At 38.5% G+C, this 21,563-nt stretch overlaps 1 protein-coding gene across 3 annotated transcripts in view; it reads left to right on the top strand.

Annotated features, from left to right (window-relative positions):
• Positions 1-21,256, top strand: part of RNMT (RNA guanine-7 methyltransferase) — a 33,950-nt gene extending 12,694 nt beyond the window's left edge. For all 3 annotated transcript variants that reach the window (XM_072823204.1, XM_072823198.1, XM_072823209.1), the window contains exons 9-12: positions 3,882-3,999; positions 12,071-12,172; positions 13,510-13,543; positions 16,587-21,256. In XM_072823204.1, coding sequence (XP_072679305.1) covers positions 3,882-3,999; positions 12,071-12,172; positions 13,510-13,543; positions 16,587-16,624 — 292 coding nt within the window. In that variant the 3' untranslated portion in view covers positions 16,625-21,256. The remainder of the gene's footprint in view (positions 1-3,881; positions 4,000-12,070; positions 12,173-13,509; positions 13,544-16,586) is intronic.
• Positions 21,257-21,563: the final 307 nt, after the last annotated feature.

The following is a 21,563-nucleotide window of genomic DNA, read 5'->3' as shown; positions in this document are numbered from 1 at the left end:
TTTTCTTTCATCCTTGGAATTACTTTATCCTGTAGGTACAGAAAGGAGTCTGTTGCCTTCATCTTGTGGGAGAAAATACCTGACATTGTAAATAGTGAAAGATTATTTTTTAAAAAAACTGTTAATAACTTTGGTAATATAGTATGAATCTTCATAAAGCAAAGATCCTCCTTTAGTGAGGTTAGATATTAAAAGTTGTTTTGTATTTCACTACAGCCTGTGTCTCACAGGAAATGTTGATAATAAAATCCTGATTCAAGAATGTATTCACTCATGGACCAGGTTCTAGGTGTCCAGCAGACTATAGACACAGGGAAAGTTGGGTTACCAGGCTTCATCAAATAAGGCTTTTTTAAAAAAATAAATAATAAATTCCAGACTTTATTTGGATTTCTCCAGTTCTTCCACTGATGTCTTTTTTTTTTTTTTTTTTTTAAGATTTTATTTATTTATTCATGACAGACAGAGAGGCAGAGATGCAGGCAGAGGAAGAAGCAGGCTCCATGCAGGGAGCCTGACGTGGGACTCGATCCCAGGTCTCCAGGATCACACCCCGGGCCGAAGGCGGCGCCAAACCGCTGGGCCACCAGGGCCGCCCTCTTTTTTTTTTTTTTTTTTTTTAATTTAAATTCATTTTGCCAACATATAGTATAACACCCAGTGCTCATCCCGTCCAGTGCCCCCCTCGGTGCCCGTCACCCAGTCACCCCAACCCCCTGCCCACCTCCCCTTCCACTATCCCTTGTTTGTTTCCAGAGTTAGGAGTCTCTCATAGTTTGTGTCCCTCTCTAATTTTTCCCACTCAGTTCCCCTCCTTTCCTTTATAATCCTTTTACTTTTTTTTTATATTCCTTGTATGAGTGAAATCATATGATGATTGTCCTTCTCCGATTGACTTATTTCACTCGGCATAATATCCTCTCGTTCTATCCATGTCCAAGCCAATGGTGGGTATTCGTCTTTTGCATCAGATAAGGCTTTTAAGGCCTTATGAGAACCCCTGGCTCTTGGGGTTTCCCTGAGAAGGAAAGTAGAAGAATAAACTTAAACATAATAAGGCCTTGTCATATCGATCAAATCATTTTTTTCCCTCAACATTAGTAGACTTGTGAAATGTTTCTGTTCTTCATATTTATAAAAGAAGAAATTGTCTTTAGTACATCATTTCATATGTTTAGTATGTAAGCTTGGTATTTTTGGTTAACAAAGTTGGTAATTTGAGTAGATCCAAAAAGATAAAGGATATAATGAAAAGCTTTTTTTTTTTTTTTTTTTTTAAGGTTTACTATTTGAGAGAGAATGATTGAAAACATGAGTGGAGGGAGGGGCATAGGGGGAGAGAGAGAATCTCAGGCAGATTCCTGAACGCGGAGCTCAGCACAGGGCTCCATCTCCTCTGAGATCATGACCTGAGCTGAAATCAAGAGTTGGACATTTAACCAACTGAGCCATTCAGGTGACCCATAATAAAAGTTCTTTTTAAATGCTAGGAAGGAGTAGCAATCTTTTGTACTTAAATTGCTTAATGGTGATGCACATATAAAGTCACAAGTCATCAATATAGTATCTGAATTTTTTTAAAAATTATTTATTAAAACAGCTATACATTCAGTGAGACAGGATCTGAAAATGCATAGGACTTTGAGATGCCCTTTTGCAGTTTTATTAAGAAATTGAACAAAAATATAACAAGCTTTTATATGACAAACCTATTGAAATTGGTCAGATTGAGTCAGTTCTTTGCAATGATAGTTCTCAGGCATAAAACTTGATTTTATTTCTGAAGGCTTATGGAGATTTATGGTAGAAAATGAACTGCCTAGTGTAGAAGAGACTGTTATCTTTACTCATGTTGTCTTTCCAAGAAGGGCTAATTCAAATTATGGGGAGCCTTGCCTTACATACATATCCCAGTGGCTCTCAAATGTGTTATTTTACATTGTCCCCTCCCCACGATCACCTCACAAGCCTTCTTGACCCTTTGAGAGTTATTTTCCCTCCATCTCTTTTACCTGCTACCTGAGATCATCTCCAGACCCTGCATGTTGTCAACAGATATAGATACTATAAACTTTGGCAAATGCAGTGGGGAAAAAAACAGGGAGATCTAATGTAATTGAGTATTTAAGGAATCCACCTGTGAAGAAGTGATGCTTAAGTCAACATCTAAAGGATGAAAAGAAGTTGGAGAATATTCCAGATATAGTAACAATATATGTGAATGAGCTGAAGCAAAGCCATTCTGTGAGTTGTAGGAATCAGAGCCCAAGTAGCTCAAGATGAGGCCGCATTCCTTTTTTCCTTTTATTTTTTTATTTTTTTTTTATTTATTTTTTTTTAAGTAAGCTCTCTGCCCAACATGGGGCTTGAATTCATGACTCTGAGATCAGAAGTTTCATGCTCTATGTACTGAGCCAGCCAGGCACCCCAAGGAACCATTCCTTTATAAATGAGTACATTAGAGGCCATGCACAAAGCTTTTACATTGTGTTCTATAAGTGTCCTGGAGAGCCAGTGAAGGGCGTAAATGAGGGAAGTGACGTGTGTATTTTTGAAAGCTTAATCTGACTGTAGGTGGAAAATTCATTGAGGGAGAATAAGACTGGAAGCAGGGAAAGAAGTGAAGTAGTGTAGCTGAGTGGTGGTGGTAGTTAAAGCAAGATGGTGGCCAATGAAGGGGTAAGAAGACCTATTTGAAGAACGTTTTATAGATAAACAGAGGTGGCATGGAGAACTGAGGTTTCTGGCACAAATCATTAGATTTACTGAAGTAGCAAAGATTGGCAGAACAGTCTAGGGATTCAACCTTGGATTTGGAAAGTTAGAGAATACTCCTGGCACATCCTAGTGGAGATTTCTAGGAAGCAGTGGATAAATGAATATGACAAGAGAGCTGAGCTACAGATAGCTGTTGGCGTGCTATTTAAAGACAGGGAACGGAAAATGAGTAATGCTCTGGGCCAAACTCTTCAGAATATTACAATTTAGAAGTTGGGTAAAATAAATTTATAAAAAAAAACTGAAGAAGCAGCCCAGGATGTAGTATAAAAATTAATAATGTATCTTGCCAGAGAGCCCAAGAGATAAAAGAATGTTTTAAGGAGGAATGGGGGTGCCTGGGTGGCTCAGTAGATTAAGTATCTGCCTTTGGCTCAGGTCATGATCCTGGAGTTCCAGGATCGAGCCCCATGTCGGGCACCCTGTTCTGTGGGGAGTCTAATTCTCCCTCTCCCTCTGCTCCTCCCCCTGCTTATGTTCACACTCTCTGTGTCTCTCTCAAATAAAAAGAAAAAAAAGAATGGCACCTGTTTTCAAAATGCCACTGTGAAGGATCAAGTTAAATGGAATAGGGGATCCCTGGGTGGCACAGCGGTTTGGCGCCTGCCTTTGCCCCAGGGCGCCATCCTGAAGACCTGGGATCGAATCCCAGGTCGGGCTCCCGGTGCATGGAGCCTGCTTCTCCCTCTGCCTCTGTCTCTGCCTGCCTCTCTCTCTCTCTCTCTCTCTCTCTGTGACTATCATAAATAAATAAATAAGTAAATAAAAATAAAGGTTTAAAAAAATAAAATAAAACAAAATGGAATAGAAGTGTTCTTTATAGCTCTTCATCCCCATCTCATAGCCTTTCATTTTACTTCCTGACTTATTTGTTACATTTCCTGTGACCCGTTGATTTAGATTGAGATTTAGGATGCATGTGTTTTTATAGATGTCCTTATTGGTACGTTACTCCTCATTCATTTTGCATTATCCTGTCGTAAATATATAATTGATAGCTTTTTTGATGATGCCCAGACATTGTCACTGTTGTGTGAAAGTAAACTGTTGAGGAATTATTGATATTTTGGAAGCATTTTCATTAAGTAATCTGTTTTGGACAGAATGGCGAAGAAGTACAATATGAAACTAGTCTACAAAAAGACATTTCTGGAATTCTATGAGGAAAAGATTAAGAACAACGAAAATAAAATGCTGTTAAAACGAATGCAGGCCTTGGAGGTAGGTATTTAGAAAGGTGTAAATATTCCTCTTTGTTTCTGAGATTCCTTTTAAGGTCGTTTAGATGCTAAGTATTTATGTAAATCAGATTATTTGAACTACTCTAAGTTCTTCAGCACCTAGGACAGAGCTCATTACAGAGACTTTGCTTTGTGGGTAGTCAGGAAAAACTTGAATGAGTGAGTGAGTGGTGCTGTCATCAAATTCTATTTTCTAGATAGTACTGCTTTTAAATAGGATTTCTTAACCTAAGAACAGTTGGCATTTTGAGCTGGATAATTTCTTTGTTGTGAGGGGCTGTTCCCTTCACACTAGGTTGTTTGACATCTCTGGTATCTATGTGCTAGATGTCAGTAGCTTCCCTGTCCCCAGTTATAACAGCCAAAAATGACTCTGGACATTACCAAATGTTCTCTGGGGTGCAGGATTGCACTACTTTTTCACAATACTGCCTTTTGGTTACATTAGTTCTTTAAGATTTTCCTGGCTAGGGTCTAAGATGATCTCATACCATGCCAAGTCTCCTGCTGTTGTATCCATACAACTTTCCCAATTTGGAGTGGCCTCTTTAAATTCTAAATTATCTTTTGAAATTACTTAAACCACTAAAATATTACATTCTTCGTTGGTCATATTTCCTATATTTTAAAACTAAGAATGTTTAAATTTGCTTTATGTTTAGCTGGAGAGGCTTGTTTTTGTTTTGAGGGAGAAGAGAGAACTAGAAAAAGTGTGCGTGTGCAAATCACCACACACACACATGCCTGTAGGTTATCATCTTTGGTGGTGCTTTGCATGTACGATGATTAGTTATTTATATTCTATTAGCATGTAGGTAATGAGTTAATTTGTGTAATGCATTCAAAACTGTCGACAGTAGGTTATGGGATAGCAGGGTCCCATTCCTTCAAGGATTTTACAGTATATTGAGAAGATAAATGTAGAAGCAAATAATTGAGTACCATGTGAGAACTGCAATAATGAAATATTTAAAGTGCAGTGCATATATGAAAGGGTCTTTTGTGAAGAAAGTGAACTAAGAGTAAAGGCAGAGAGCATGAGAGAGCAGGGGATGTTTGAAGAAGCACAGATAACTTTCTGCAGCACAGTGGTTCTCCAGTCTTCTTCCCCAGTCTGCCTTTGAGGATATGACCTATCAGACAGGTGTGGCTGTCTGGGGACGGACCTGAGCAGTAATAGCATGTAGTTTGGCAGAGTCCTTTGGTTTTGCCTACTTCTCCTTGAAGTCACTTCTGCAGATGTATAAAGTACTTTGAGCGGGAGACGACAAGGTCCAATGAATAGGAACATGACTTGTGACAGAATGGAGCATGGTTTGGAGGGATGTTAGGACCAGAGGCAGAAAGAGCAGTCCCAATGCTCCTGCTTTAGTCTAGGTCAGAGATTTAAATGGATCTGTTTTCTGACGTATGTATAAAAGTCTTTTCTTAAAGCCGTCAGCTTTGAGCCGGCCCACAATAGAACCAGTAAAAGATTGTTCTCCTAGAGCACTGTTGTAGAGGGAAGGAAGAATGAGAATTCTCATGTCAAGGCATTATGTGGTTTTAAAGTCCTGACACCTGTTTTCTTTTTTCTTACCTGTTTTGAAAAGAATGATTAGTTTTGCAGCTTTATAATCCTATGTTAATCATATGTTGTTTGGTTTTTTAAAGTGATTGAGAGGGAAGAGAAATTAGATGTCTAGTGACAGGCAGGTAATCACATGGAGGAATCTTATACTGATAAGTTGAAGAGCAAGTCTACAACAGAATAGTTTCTGATCATTCACGTTAAAGTTTTGAAGCTTTGTATCTGATGAAACCACAACATGTGGGGTTGAGGTTCCAAACCCGTTAGTGATATTTCTTATATCCCTGTGTTAAGGTATGATAAAAAGTAAGGTTGCTCATGATAGCAGTACAGGACTTCAAAAAGCTACATACTTAAACAGCAAACAGCTAAATATCTGAGCTTACTGTGGGATACCGATAAGGGGGAAAAAGAAAATAGCAAAATAGACATTTCTGAATCATTTTCTTAAAAATTTATCAAGAAGATGTAGGTTTAAAGTGGTTCCTTGTGGAGCACCTGGGTGGTTTAGTCAGTTGAGCTTCTGCCTTCGGCTTAGGTTGTGATTCTGCAGTCCGAGGATCGAGCCCCACATCAGGCTCCCCACTCACCAGGGAATCTGCTTCTCTTCTGCCCCCTTTCCCTGCTCGTGCTCTTTCTCTTTTTCTCTCAAATAAATAAAATATTAAAAGAAAAAAGTGATTCCTTGCTAGCTGGTTTGTTGTGTATATATATATATATAAAAAAGGAATTACAAAGAATATATAACCTTTTATTTTTATTTTCATAAAGATTTTATTTATTTACTCATGAGAGAGACACAGGCAGAGGGAGAAGCAGGCTCCCTGCAGGGAGCCCAATGTGGGACTTGATCCCAAGACCCCAGGATCATGCCCTGAGCTGAAGGCAGATGCTCAACTATTGAGCCACCCAGGCATCCCCGTATAACCTTTTTAGAGTGTGTGGTTGTTAAATACTAAGTGTTCTATGTAATTCATTATGTTTTGATTTACATGTACTACAAAGTGGTACACTTCATAGTATAAAGAGATGCTATTTGAAATGGATTAAAAATAGCGGTTGAAGGTTATTTTAATAAACATTTGGCCAGCATAGCCTTAAAAAACAAAGGTGTGTGTGTGTGTGTCCCTTCTGCAAGTTCTTAGGAAATACGGAGACTGCCCATAATTGGAAGCTGGATTATTTTCCTATCTTCTTGAACTCACAGTTCTCTGTTGACTCATTTTTCATCTGTATTTTTTATTTTAGGTTTCCATTTTAATCACCAAGTGCTTATTAGGACAAATGCTCCTTAAGCCTCATCCAGCAAACCCTCCCCCCCCCCCCCCATCTCCCTTCTGGTAATCATCAGTTTAAGTCTCTTTCTTGTTTTACTTCCTTAGTGATTTGGCTGCCTTTTATTTCTTTTTGTTGTCTGATTGCTGTGGCTTGGGCTTAACAGTCTTATACTGAATAAAATGATAAGGGTGACTTCCTTATCCTGTTATTCTGTTCCTCACTTCCTAGGGTAAAGGCTTTCAGTTTTTCCCCATTAAGGATGATGTTAACTTTGGGTTTTCATATATGACCTTTATTCTGTTGAGGTATGTTCCAAATATACTATGTGGAGGGCTTTTATCATGAGTGGATGTTGTACTTTGTCAAATGTGTTTTCTGCATCTACTGAAATGATCATATGGTTCTTAGCTTGTATTGATATGATGTATCACAACTGATTCATGAATATTGAACCATCCTTGCAGCCCAGGAATAAATCCCACTTGATCCTGGTGAATGATTTTTTTAAATGTACTGTTGAACTCCATTTGCTAGTATTTTGTTGAGGATTTTTGCATCTATGCTTATCAGAGATAAGCCTGTAGCTCTCTTTTTTGTGTGTGATGTCTTTATCTGGTTTTGGTATCAGGGCATCTGAATTTTTAAGTTTTCCTTTTCTGTTTTTTTGGAATAGTTTGAGAAGAATAGATATTAACTCTTTAAATGTTTAGTAGAATTTGCCTGGAAGCCACCTGTCCTGGACTTTTGTTTCTTGGGAGTTTTTTGATTACTAATTCAATTTCTTTGTAGGTTATCAGTCCGTTTGAATCTTCTATTTCTTTAAATTTTGGTAATTCATATATTTTTCAGAATTAATCCATTTCTTTCGGGTTGTCCAATTTGTTGATATATAGTTTTTCATTATGTTATATTTGTTTATTTGAATGGTGTTTGTTATTTTGCCTTCCTCATTTGTGATTCTATTTATTGGGGTCCTTTTTCTTTCTTGATGATTCTGGCTAGAGGTTCATCGATTTTATTCATTTTGTTTGTTTGTTTTTTCAAAGAACCAGCTCCCAGTTTCATTGATTTGTTTAGTAGTATTTTTCATTTCTACATCATTTCTTTCTGCTCTAATCTTCATTATTTCCTTCTGCTGATTTTAGGTTTGTTTCTTCTTTTTATAGGCCCTTTTTCTAGGTGTAAAGTTAGGTAGTTTATTTTTTAGGTTTTTCTTGCCTCTTGAGGTAGCCTGTATTGCTATAAGCTTCCCTCTGAGAACCACTTTTGCTGCATCTCAAAGTCTTTGGACCACTGTGTGTTCATTTTCATTTATTTCCATGTACTTTTTTTATTATTTTATTTCCTGGTTGACCCATTCATTATTTAGTAGCATGTTTCTTTACCTTCCCTATATTTGTGATCTTTCCAGATTTTTTCTTGTGGTTGACTTCCAGTTTCATAGTGTTGTGGCCAGAAAAGATGCATGTTATGACTTTGATCTTTTTAAATTTGTTGAGGCTTGTTTTGTGGCCTAATGTGTGTTCTATTCTGGAGAATGTTCCATGTATACTTGAAAAAAATATGTATTCTGCTATTTTAGGATGGAATGTTCTAAATATTTCTGTTAAATCCCATCTGGTCCAGAATGTTATTCAGTTGTTTCCTTGTTGATTTTCTGTTGAGATGATCTGTCCATTGCTGTGAGATGTTAAAGTAACCTACTATTATTGTATTATTATCAGTTAGTTTCTTTATGTTTGTTACTGTTTTATGTATTTGGGTGCTCCCATGTTGGGGGCATAAATATTTACAATTGTTAAAACTTTCTTTTTGATTTTCCCCTTTATTATTATCTAGTGTTCTTCTTGGTCTCTTGTTACAGTCTTTGTTTTAAAATCTATTTTGTGCAATATAAGTATTGTTCCTACCCTGTCTTTTGCCAACCATTTGCATGATAAATGTTTCTCCATCCCCTCACTTTCTTCTTCTTCTCCTCCTCCTCCTCCCCCTCCCCCTCTTCCTCCTCCTTTTTTTTTTTTTTTTAAGATTTATTTTACTGAGAGAGAGAGCATGCATATGCATGGCAGGGAGGGGCAGAGGGAGACTAAAAGAGAATCCCAAACAGAGTCCATGCTGAATTCGGAGCCTGACGTGAGGCTCAATCCCAGGACCCTGAGATCACAACCTAAGCGGAAACCAAGAGTTGGGTGCTCAGTCAGCTGTAACACGCAGGCACCTCTCTATCCCCTCACTTTCAATCTTAGGTCTAAACCTAAGAATCTCTTGTACACAGCATATAGATGGGTCTTGTTTTTTTATCCATTTTTTATCCATTCTGTCATTCTATGTCTTTTGACATATGCCCCATTTACTTTCAAAGTAGTAACTGACAGATATTTATTGCCATTTTATTAGTTATTTTGTGGTTGCTTCTGGAGATTTTCGCTGATCCTTCTATTTCTTGCATGGTTTACTGGTTTTCTTTAGTGATGTATTTGGATTTCTTTCTCTCTATTCCTTGCTTACTTATTAGTGGGTTTTGATTGGTGGTTACCATTAGGTTTGTATATAACATCAGCATATAGCAGTCTATATTAATTTGATGGTCAGTTTAAGTTTGAACTCATTCTTTACTCCTCCCCAAGTTTTAGGTATATGATGTCCTGTTTTATATCCTTATATTTTATGAATTCCTTGATTGAGTTTTTACAGACACTCATTTTTGCTGCATTAATGTTTCCTGCTCTCATACTGTCATTTTTGGTCTTTCCCCTTCACTCAAAGAGTCCCCTTTAATACTTCTTGTAGGGCTGGGTTAGTGGTCACAGACTCCTTTAATTTTTCTTTGGGAAACTCTTTGTCTTTCCTTAAAGATAGTCTTGCTGGATAGAGTATTCTTGCCCGTAGATTTTTCCTATTCAGCTCTTTCTATATGTCATTCTACTCCCTTTGGCTTGCAAAGTTTCTATTGAAAATTTCCTGCTAGCCCTATGGGTTTTCCCTTGTAAGTTAATGACTTCTTTTGTCTTGCTGCTTTTAATATTTTTTCTTTATTATTATATTATTATTATATTTTGCCATTTTAATTAAAGCATGTCTTAGTGTGCTTTTGATTTTGATGAGAGTTCTCTGTGCCTCCTGGATCTGGATATCTACTTCCTTCCACAGAGTAGGGAAGTTTTCAGCTGTTACTTCCTAAAATAAATTATCTGCCCCTTTTTCTCTCCTGGGACCTTATCATGTGAATGTTACTCGATTTGATGGGGTCACTGAATTCCCTAAGTTTATTCTTATTTTGCATAATTCTTTTTTCTCTTTTTTGTTCAGCTCGATTATTTTCCTTTACTCTCTCTTTTGGATCATAAGTTGTTCCTCTACTTCTAGCCTGCTGTTCATTCCATCAAGTATGTTTCTCATTTCATTTTTTAAGCCCTTTATCTGTATGTTATTCCTTATCTGTGTTAATGGTCTCACTGTTGTCCTCCATTCTTTTCTCAAGTCAAGTGAGTATCCTTAGAATAATTCCTTTAAATTCTCCATCAGGCATGTACTTAAATCTATTTTTGCTTTAATCTCTGGCCATGGCCTTGTCCTGTTCTTTCATTTGGGCCAGATTGCTCTGTCTTTTCATTTTGTCTGTCTCTTTGTTTTAGTAAAGTCAGCTACATCTCCTGTTCTTGAGGATAATGTCTTTATGAAGAGAGGTCCTATAGTATTCTACTGTGTAGTACTCCCTGGTCCCTAGGGCCTGGTGCTTCTAGGAGTATCTCCAGTGTATGCTTTGTGTGCTCTGCTGTTCTGTCCTGGTCTCTATCCTCTAGGACAGTTGTCTGCAGAGGTTTATTGCCTTTTGTGAGCAGTGTTTATTCCCTGGCCTGAATGTGGTATGTTTTATCTAGGTGTACTCTAGTCTGCTTATGAAATGGGACTTCTTGCCACTTCTGCTGGAACTGAGGCCTTGCAGAACTCCTGGGTAGGGAGATGCGGTATGGGTAGTGGTTTGAGCCTGTCTTCTGTGGAATGGGGCCCACCCATTCCACATCATTTGGGACTGAGGCAAAGATGCCTGGGAAGGGCCATTCTGCCAGAGTGTAGGCAGGATATAGCTTATTGTAAGCAGTTTAGGTAGTGAGTGTTCATGTGCAATGGTTCCTACAGGTGGCTGTGTGTTTATGCTGAGGAACCACAGAGGGAAATGGTGCCAGTCAGCTCCTTTATTCCTGGAGGGATCTCTGAACTCTGTCTCTGTGGGCATCCTCTGAGATGAGCAACTAATCCCCTCACTGTGTGGCCCAGGCACTCTTCAGATTGCTGTTCCAATTCTATATGTCTGCAGGCTATTTACCCTGCCTTTTCTCTTATAGCAGTCCCAGTGTCCTCCACGGAGCTCCAGGCACGCTGACCAGGCTTTTAAGCCCCACTGGTTGCAAGAACTCTTGAAATTTGGTTCCTTTAGCTTTATAAGCCAGTTGTTAATGGAGATTTGTTTCCCTTGTACTCTGCCCTGTGTGTTGGTTTGTTTCTCACCCTTCTCAGCAGCTGTAGCTCCCTCTCCACCAAAATGCCCAGGATCTGTTTCTCCCAAATCTTGTCCCTGCACTTCCTACCTACTTCAATGGGGCCTCTTTCTACCTTTAGTTGTGGAGTTTGTTTTGCCAGTCTTCAGATCGATTTCTGGGGTAATTAGGATGATTTGTTAGTTTTTGGTTGTATTCATGGGATGAGGTGAGCCTATGGGCCTCTTAACTCTACCACTATCTTCTGCCAGCATTTTGAATTTTTCATCTGTATTATTTCTAACTTCTGTTCATGCTTCTGATGGCTAATATATCACTGTAATATTTAAATTAATATTTAGCTCTTTTGATAATAAATCCCACTTTATAACAGAAAAAGTCTTTGGCAGTCAGGGAGATCCAAGCGTTTGATGCTAAGTGACCCTTGGTGGTGATTAAATAAATGGTACAGTTTTGTCCAACTGTAAATATTCTATGATTATCATCAAAATTGACCATGACAGCTACTTTGTTAGGGGAGGATCCTTTCACCCATTTTTTTTTTAGTATTTCAAAAGTATATGTAGTTTGTATTCCTGAAATAATATTTAAGGATTATTTTCTTAATTATTTTATTTTACTTTATTTTAGTGACTTAGTATTTTTAATTCTGAATTATAAGTTTCATTTAATTTCCTAACTAGGAATTTCACTTGCTTCCCTAGCCATATCCAGCAAATGAGAATTCCAAACTTGCCTCTGAGAAGGTGGATGACTATGAACATGCAGCAGAGTACATGAAGAACAGTCAAGTAAGGTTACCTTTGGTAAGTCTTCATTTGTAGCAGTTTTATAGAAAAATGAAAAAAAGAAAAAGCTTATATTATATGGAAACTTATGAAATTATTTTGTTGAAATCAGATATGCGTTAGTCTGTTTCCTCTTTTTATAACCATAGAATAGAAGATAAAATATTTCAATACTGAGAATGAATGGAGTGCTATATCAGGCAATAAAGATGGGGAAAAAGCTATAGGCTTGGTTGGAGAATTCCTTGCTATATCATTGTATCTTAATATAGGCACTGCTGACTCACTGTGTTCCATAGATATGTTCATGAACATACATGGAGAAAAATTACATCTCCATTTTCACTGACTTCTACATGGAATTTCACATTTTCTTTAAGAATGCAACTGTACCACAATGGTATTAGATATAGCTGTGACTTTGTCATCAATAGAAATTACAAAAAAAAAAAAAAAGAAATTTGCATTACACATTTCTGCTGACGTCTTAGACTATCATTTACATTCATCACTTCTCCAAAATCACTTTAGTTACTGGAATTGCCAATCAGTCTAGCTTGTTAGTCAAGGCATGTGCAAAGTAGCATGTGTATTACTATATAAACATGTTTTTTAGTATTTTGGTAACTTTTAAGTATAATTTATTTCCTTTATGGGATATGAGTTTTGTGATTCCTTTGTAAAAACATAGAAATCACATTCTCTCCTATAATGCTATTGGATGTTGCAAGATAGGCTCTTTTAATTTTTTTATTTTCCAAGTTAAAAATATAAGATAGATGTGTTTTCCAATTACACATGTGCACAAATACCCTCTTTACACAAATTGACCTTTCAATTGAGAATCAGTGGTTTAGAGAATTAGTGCAAAATTCAGAAGATGACATTGAAATCTCATTGATTTCTTTTATATATTTAGGTCACAATAATATTAACAGTAAATTGTGTGTATAGTTGACCCTTGGACAGTAAGCCTCTAACTTTTGACTCCCCAAAAGCTTAACTGCTCATAGCCAACTGTTGATCAGAAGCCTTACCAATAACTTGATCAGTTAATTAATATGTATTTTGTATATTATATGTATTATATACTGTATTTTTATAATAATGTAAGTTAGAGAAAAGTTATCAGGAAAATCGTAGGAGAAAACACATTTACATTTGTTAAAAAAAAATCCACATAAAAGTATACCAGCAGGTTCAAATCTGCGTTGTTCAAGGGTCAACTTATATTTATAGTGAAATAGGATTGTGTGGGCACTTCTGTCCAGTATTGAAAAATAGGCATTTATGTACTTCCATATTCAATCTAAAAGTTCTTTCTTTTTTTTTTTCTTTTTTTTTTTTAATTTCAGGGAACCTTAAGTAAATCAGAGTGGGAAGCCACAAGTGAGTATATCATCACTGTAGATTTACTGACGTTTTCAAAGTTTGTTTCAGAGGGCTCCTTAAAATTTGAACACTTTGGAATTTCTCTGACACATATGAGGGTGTGCATATTTATGTTTACATAAATAAATGGTATTATTAAATGGTTTACATAAATAAATGGCACGTTTGGAAATTTTGGCTTATTAAACACTACCATGTATTTTGTTTCTAGCCATTCTGGTGTTGACAACACAGACATAATAAGTATTAGAGCATTTAGTGAAGCATCAGTGAGCAGGATATTTTAGAGGGATGTGTGATTGGGAAGGGCCTGGTGCCTATATTTTGAAGTGAGGTGCCTGTCTTTGTAAGAGAAGTCAGAGGCCTGTCAAATCTGTGAAGTCCGTGGTTCTTCAGCAAATGGATGTTGAATAAGCTAACTCCGAAAGCCTCAGTGTTAAGATGATGATAATATCCTTATATGGCTGCCCTGAGGGCATAAAAGATAGTTCCCACTGTTAATTTAAGTATTTGTTGATTTTGTTGAAGGCATAAGTGGTAATCAGAGACCATCCATTTGATAAATGTTGAGTATTGACTTACATAATGTGCTGTCAGAGGGTTCTGGGGGAATTAAAAAAAAAAAAACAGTTGTAATCTCTACTTTCCAGATGTATACTGTCTAATGGAAGAAACAGACACAAATAAATGTAGTACTAGGCAAACTGTTTTAAGGGCTGTCATTTTTATAATAGGGAAAAAAGTTGAAGGAGAGCCAAAGGAAAGGTAGTAAAATCTGAGAAATAATAGTATAATAATGACTGGAGACTTTTTCTATGTTGTAACTCATTTAATCCTCACAACTTTTCAGGTAGACTACTTTTTCTAATATCTCTTTTTCATAGATAAGAAAACACTTCAGTAGCTTGTTTGAGGTCACAGAGCTAACCCAGGTGATTCATACTTGTAACCATGCCTCATGGAAGGAAGCCCATGTGGAAGGATTGTTCTTAGGACTTGCCAAATTAGAGAGAGAAGGAAGGGAAAGGAAATGAATAGAGCCAACATCGTGAGCCCATCTGTCTCAGAATATTGCTACCCTTAGTGGAAATGGGATTACAGGGCCAGCAGACTGGGAAATGTGTGCCTAAACCTGTACATTTCATTACTTTTCCTAGAGTGGAGATGAGCCAGTTATCTTAGAGAGCCTGCCAGTCCCAAATATGATGTAAGGAAAACAGCTTTGGTCACAGGTCATGATGGTGGTACTATCTGTAGTTTCAAACTGTATTTCTGTACGTCAGTATGGACTTGAGTAATACCACGCAGAAGATGAATTAGATGCCCTCAGACAGTGGAGGGAGTTGGGTTAGAGATGTGAAAAGCAGTAGGAAAGGAACAGTGGCCACATAGTAGCTAGGATCTACCTGGTCAGGATCAGTGTATTCTTTGACGCACCACACTTCTAAACTGGAGGTCTCTGTGGCCTGGAAAGTATCTTGCCCCGTGTCATAGTCTAGTAAGTGCGAGAAGCTGTACTTCAAATTTCTGGTTTAATCATGAAGCTCGTATTACTAGAACCTGCTGCTCCTCTAGATCTATTAAATGTGAAAGGAAAGTAGAGAATTGTTGATTTGTTTTTAGAAGTGGGTTCAAGATTTATTTCTTTAAATCCCAATCGATATGCCTGCATAAAGGCATTTTATGTGAGTCAGACTCTCAGAATGTTTGAGTTAGAAAGGAATGAAAGTTATTAATTGCCAATGTGAATTCAAACACTGTGTCTTAGTGATTTTTAAATGACCCTAGATTTAGGTAGGTCAGGACTGCTGGGTTGTTTGCAGTAGGTACCAATGTGTTTGGGGTGAGTTTGTCAAGGTTAGACTGCAGAAGGATCGCTTGGAGTGGGGACCAAGCTAACTAATGCTGGCTGCTCTTAAGTCTTGTATTATACTTAGAATGTCTTGGACTGCTTTGCTTTCTTATCTTCTAGAAGACTCTACCATGTTGATATTGCCCTGACTGTTCTCTCTCTATCCACTGTAATGCCAGCAATGTTTCATTTCTCCTAAAAGAAATTAGGAATAATAGATAAGAAACAGAATAGCATTAAAAGTAGCATTTTGGAAGGACTGGGGTGATACACCTGGACAGGTTGAGTAAAACCTAGAGGATTGTGAGGTTTTTACATTGTCTGCAGTCATTCATCTGTATCCCATTCAGAAGTTAAGGGAGGACACCAAGGTACGTGGGTCTACTATCCTGACTCGCTGAATGTACTAGTGTACACCCTGAACATCCTTGTGATGTTTTAAGGATTTATCATTTTTGTCAGGTGTTTATATAGCATAAAATCTATTGGTATCTTATTAGAAGATGTAATAGGTTTGAATTTCAGTGTGATCCAGAATGAAGACCAATACATACACTTAGATGTCTGAGTGAACACACAGTGTATTTAAGGGATAATATTCATGGGATTGGAATATCACTATTGGGGCCAGATAAATCTCTCTAAGCATCAATTCTCATGTAGCTTTTGGCTTATTTATCAGGACCTACAACACAACAATTGGATAATTGGATGAATTTTAACTTGCACGTTACATATGTTCCTTATAATTCTTATTAGTTTTATTTTTCCCCTGAACAGAAAACCTAGATAACCAATGCCACAAGCATTAATGGTAGTACAATTATTCTACCTGTCTCACTCCAGATAAAAAGAATTGTTATATAAGATTTTTTAGTTTTAATTTTCTTTGCCTTTATACTTTTAAATTTTTTTATCTCAAACTGTTTTTAGACATTTTAAAGCTGTTGAATTTGTTTTCTCGAGCTGTAATGTCACTGAGTATTATAATTGATTGTTTTCAGGTAAACAGATATAACCCCCTATATGCTTAAATATGATTCAGAATAATTGAGGACCCTTAGAAATAATGGGATTTTTCCCTTCAGAAGCTTGAGAATTTTCACCAAATTATAAACAAGACTGAAATTGTTATTTAGCTTAAGGATATAAGAAACCAAACTCTAATTTTTATTATTTTCTTTTTAGGTATTTACTTGGTTTTTGCATTTGAGAAGCAGCAGTGAGCACATATGCAGTAGCCCAGGACAGCTGTGTCCCGTCCTATACAGATTTGAATGATCCATCCTAGATTTGACAACTTTGTTTAATTATTCTAAATGTGCAGGATGCTGCCAGAAACTCCAGTGTATAAATTCAACATTTGCTGTCTGTGACAGATGAACTTTTGTGTGTGTATATAAGAATCAGTTGGGACCTTTGTCTTTAAAAATCTATTTTTAAGTAATGTTCTAAGAATTCCATTTGCCTCACTACTCTCTTAGCGCATAAAAATTATAGTATGACTTGTTTGAGCTCCTGAGCTCTTTCCACAGTGCTCTGATTTGTTCAGTGTTTGTTTACAGTATTAAATTTATTGCAGTTATAGAATTGATGAGGGAGCATACTGGTTTGTGGGGTTTGTGCTTATTTCTGTAGTTTTGTTATATAGTGTTGTTCAAGATTAAATGGATTGTGTTCTGTACTATTGAATGTGTTCAATATATATCACTAAAGTTGCAAGTTTAAAACAGAATTTTAAATGATCATAAAAATTATTTACCTAGAATTTTTGTCAGTTTTTACGTTTCATTATAAATACTAACTACCTTATTTGCAAATACGATCTAATTCTGGAACTGGTTAGAACGGTTTCGATGCCAGCATAAAATTATTTTGGATTTTAGGGGCTTTATCTTAAAGATTTCCTTCCATAGCAATGAATGTTTCTAGTTATCAGGAATGTAGTTAGACTGATTTCTCTTTGTTCCTTGAACAAAAATGCCACAGTTGTTTTTCTTGTGATTTAATGAAAACCTGTCCTGTGTGAACATTTTCCTCAGATGTATGTATGGAACTGCAACAGGAGGATGTGATTAGAGGAAGCTGACAACCAGACTTCGGATGAATTCCCCCCGAGGTTAGACGTGTAGGGTACGGGCACTGTGTGCTCTGTAGATGCGTTACTCCCCTTCAGCCCTGGGAGAACAGTACCTGCCCTCCCGTGTCACCACATCGTGCTTGGTGCAGTAGGATCCAGCGTCCCGTCACTGCTCAAGATCTGTATTTGCCATTTCAGAATTGTTGACTCCTCTTCCAGACCGGACACCTAGGTGAATGGTCATCCTTACTTTACATCACCGTTTAAAAAACTTGCCAGTGTTAGGTGTAGTGAAAAACTTACAAAGAACAAAACAGCAATTATTGCATATTCTTCTAAAAATCATCTAAAAATGATTTTTTAATCAGTGCATGGATTTAAAAGACACTACTTTCTATAATTATCCAGAGCACTTGTTTAAAACAGAAAGTTTCTTAGTTTGTTTACATATGTTGATTATTCATGGTGTAACAGACGTTTTAACAAGAGAACACGGGTTACCTGCTTTTTGTTCCTTGTGCAATTTGTCAGTCCCCAAACTGTTACCAGTTTATAAAAATTAAGTCTTTTTGCCTTAGTGGTAGCTTGCCATAAGTCATTTGGGGGAAATAAATAATAGCATTTCTGGCTGCTGTTAGCCAGCGGAGGTTTGGTAGTGGTGCTGGGGATGTAAGGATGGTGAACTCTTCATGTTACATATGCGGGTTCATTTTAATTCTGGGGAAAGTTCCAGAAAGTGTTTTGATAATTTGCTAGAGGATGTGGCTTATTACTTCTTAATCATCATTTTCATTTAATGGCCTTAGCCAATTTTAAGCAAGTAGTAAAACTTTTTTTAGCCCCTTGCTCTTTCCACCCCATGGGTGATTTGTGGGAGAGAAGGATCCCCTGAAGGATGGAGTAATTGGCGGTAATACAAAGCAGACAAGGAAGGTGCGGTCCCTCAAGGCCTTCACTGAAGGCACAGAAAGGAGTAAAGGAAACCCAAGTGGATTCAGCCAGTCTTTTCACCTCAAGCAAGCAAGCTGTTGTGTGTACAGGAGGCCCATGGAGCCGCACCCAGAAGATGCAGGGTTCTGGCATTGCCCCGTGCTTGAGCTTTATCCTTCTAGCCGCCTCTGCTCTACCTTCCAACCTGATGCCTTCTTCCTGCAGCTAAGTGTCTGGACAGAGACTCAGGGAAACCGGTTAGGAAAGGGGCATGGCCCTTCACTATCAGGTCGGTGATGTGAAGTTTATGGGAGTGATTACAGGCTCTCCAGTTTGTCCTCCAACGATAAAAGTGAAATGGAGATCAAACCAGCCACTTGAGAGGACACAACCCAAGGATTGGGAGGATTGGTCCTGGGAACCTGGCTGGACTGTGGTATAACGAATGCTCAAGTTGAATTCTTTGGGCCTAAAATAGCTAAAGTGTAACCATGGTGTTCACAGAGACGAGCTGGCTATTTCCAGCTGCATTCAAAGGGGCGGTGTCCTCCCCTGCACACCGCAGCTGTCCGTGGTAATGCCCACTCTTCCCATGCCCAGGGTGACTCCCAGAGCAATCTGCCTTCGGGGAGAGAAGGCATTGATTAGAGACTGACTTCTGTTAACTAATGTGTGTGATGCCTCTGAGAGGCAGATGACCGGTGCAGAGTTTCCTGGCCTACAGTGTCCCCAAACCTGAAAGTTGAGGAAATGTGATTGCTACCTAAATCTGTGTTTGTAGCATTATGTAATAGAGCATCTGAGCAGAGGTGTACAAAGTGGGGGGCTTTGAAGCAGCATGCGGTGTGGGTCAGCAGTGGGAAGGGGAGGCAGAGAACGCGTGGTCAGATCCGAGGCCCGGTCTCCCATCCCCTCAGCCTATCTTAACTCCTTGCTGTTATATTATTTTGGTCAGTCTTCAAGTATCCTAGTGAAGATGGGGTTTCTTGTGTAGATCTGCCGATGAATATTCTAGCTCCTGAATGTTGTTTTTCATTGTTAATATGCTGACTTTTTTGTCTACTTCAGGCTTTGTATTGTGAGCCAGTCGCTGCCAAGGTGTCTGGGTCTTCAAGGTCGGGCCAGATCCAGGGACCAGATCCAGGGACCAGGGCCCTGTAATAAAAGTTGTACCGAAATGCCTGCGGTATTTACTGGCCCTTTGGTCACATAGGAGCACAGGTACATGATGTGACCGCCTCGCCTCCCTAGGTGCTACGTCAGGTACCACGCACCTGGGTAGGCTCATTTCTCGCCCTCTGACAGAGCAATATTCCAGGTTCCTCAAAGGCGGGCAGTGCGGTGACTCCTGCACTTAGTGATAGATGTGACTAGGCCGGGAGACAGCCAGCTCTTCACCTTCTCTGCTGCTCCTCTGCTCCCACCTAATCCTGAAGCCTGGGCGCCTGCTCCTCACTGCAGTACTGAGCAAGCGTGGAACACCCAAGAGTACCTCCCTCAGGCTGGGGAGACTTCGGGTTATCCCAAAGCCCTCTGCTCCCTAGACTCCCTGGGCCAGGATTCCCTGGGGACAGCAGACCTGGAATAAAGCCAGGTTGACAACATTTAGCTCCTTCCTTTGGTCAGTTGCTTTTCTAAATCCTTTATGTGCATTAGTTCACTTTGGCACTCGTGACTATATGAGCTACGCACTGTTATCCCTATTTTAATAATGAGGAAACTGGAGCACAGAGAGAACATAAAGTTGCCCAAAGCGGAGCCGAGATTGGACTACCCATATCCCTCGAGTCAGGCCCAAAATCCAATTTTATGTTACACCCTCAAGAGATTAAATCCAGATGACTTCTCACCTATTCACTGCCCACAACTTAAAATGTTACCTGCCTGGTGCTCCAACCTTTTGGTGTTCAAACCTTTGATACTTATTTTGGGACACCTGGGTGGCTCATTCAGTTAAGTGTCTGCTTTCAGCTTAGGTCATGATCCTGGGGTCCTGGGATCGAGCTCCGTGTCAGGCTCCCTGCTCAGCAGACAGCCTGCTTCTCCTACCCCTTCCCCTGTTCATATACATATGTTGTGTCTCTCCCTCTCTCTCTAATCTTGAAAACAGACTTTCGTACTTAAAATTTAAGTGTCCCCTGAGAGGAGCATTTATCCTGTGTAAGGTTTTGGGGCAGAGAGCAAGAGGGTATTTGAGTGTACTTGGGGACTGAGGGTAAAAGTGAATAATCAATAGGCAAGAGGACAAAGAGATAGACTTGGACTTCACATTTTAGTAGACCTGCTTCTTAAGCTACTAGTCCTGTAGCAAATCCAGTTTAGTCTGCATCTTAGTGGGTAGAGGATGGTTCTTTTCCCACCCTCACCATTTGGAAGTGGCAAGAAGTGGAAACACAGTTTGAGAGTAGAGCTAACAGGAGAGGCCAAGAGAGAAGGAATCTTCAGTCTGAGTTGATTATCCAGGCAGAGGCAAATCATTTTGTTCTAGCTTTTAGTTGAAGTATAACATACACAAGTTTTTGGTTTTTCACAAATGGGCCACAAATACAATCACCACTTCAATCAACAAACTATTACCACCACCCCAGAACCCCCCCACCATGTTCCCTTCTGGTAACTACCTCCCCAAGGGTAACCACTATCTAACGTCTGAGAAATAGATTAGTTTTGTCTGGTTTTGGACATAATCTAAATGGAATCAAATAGTCTGTATTCTCTTGTATCTGGCTGGTTTGCTGTACATTATGTTTGTAAGATTTTTGTTGCATGAATTTGTATGTGGTTTTTTTTTTTCTCTCATGGCTGTATAGTATTCCATTGCGTAAATAAACCACATATTTATCCCGTGGATGTTTGTGAACTATTACTAATAGTACTACTTCAAATATCCTAGTACATGAATACATAGGTACTCCTTTCTGCCTAGCAGTGGAATTGCAGGGTCAGTATATACATAGGTTCAGCTTTACTGGATACAGTCAGGCAGTTTTCCAAAGTTCCAGTCACTACCCTCAGTAGTGTCTGTCTTTTTCATTTCATTTTGGCAGGCATGTGTATCTCATCGTGGCTTTAGTTTTCATTTTACTGATTAATGAGATTTGAGCACTTTTCATATGATTATTAGCCTTTTTATTATCTTGTTAAATGTTCAGGTT

Source organism: Canis lupus, chromosome 1, assembly GCF_048164855.1.
Source record: "Canis lupus baileyi chromosome 1, mCanLup2.hap1, whole genome shotgun sequence".
NCBI lineage: Eukaryota > Metazoa > Chordata > Mammalia > Carnivora > Canidae > Canis > Canis lupus.
This window is presented reverse-complemented; position numbering and strand designations above follow the sequence as displayed.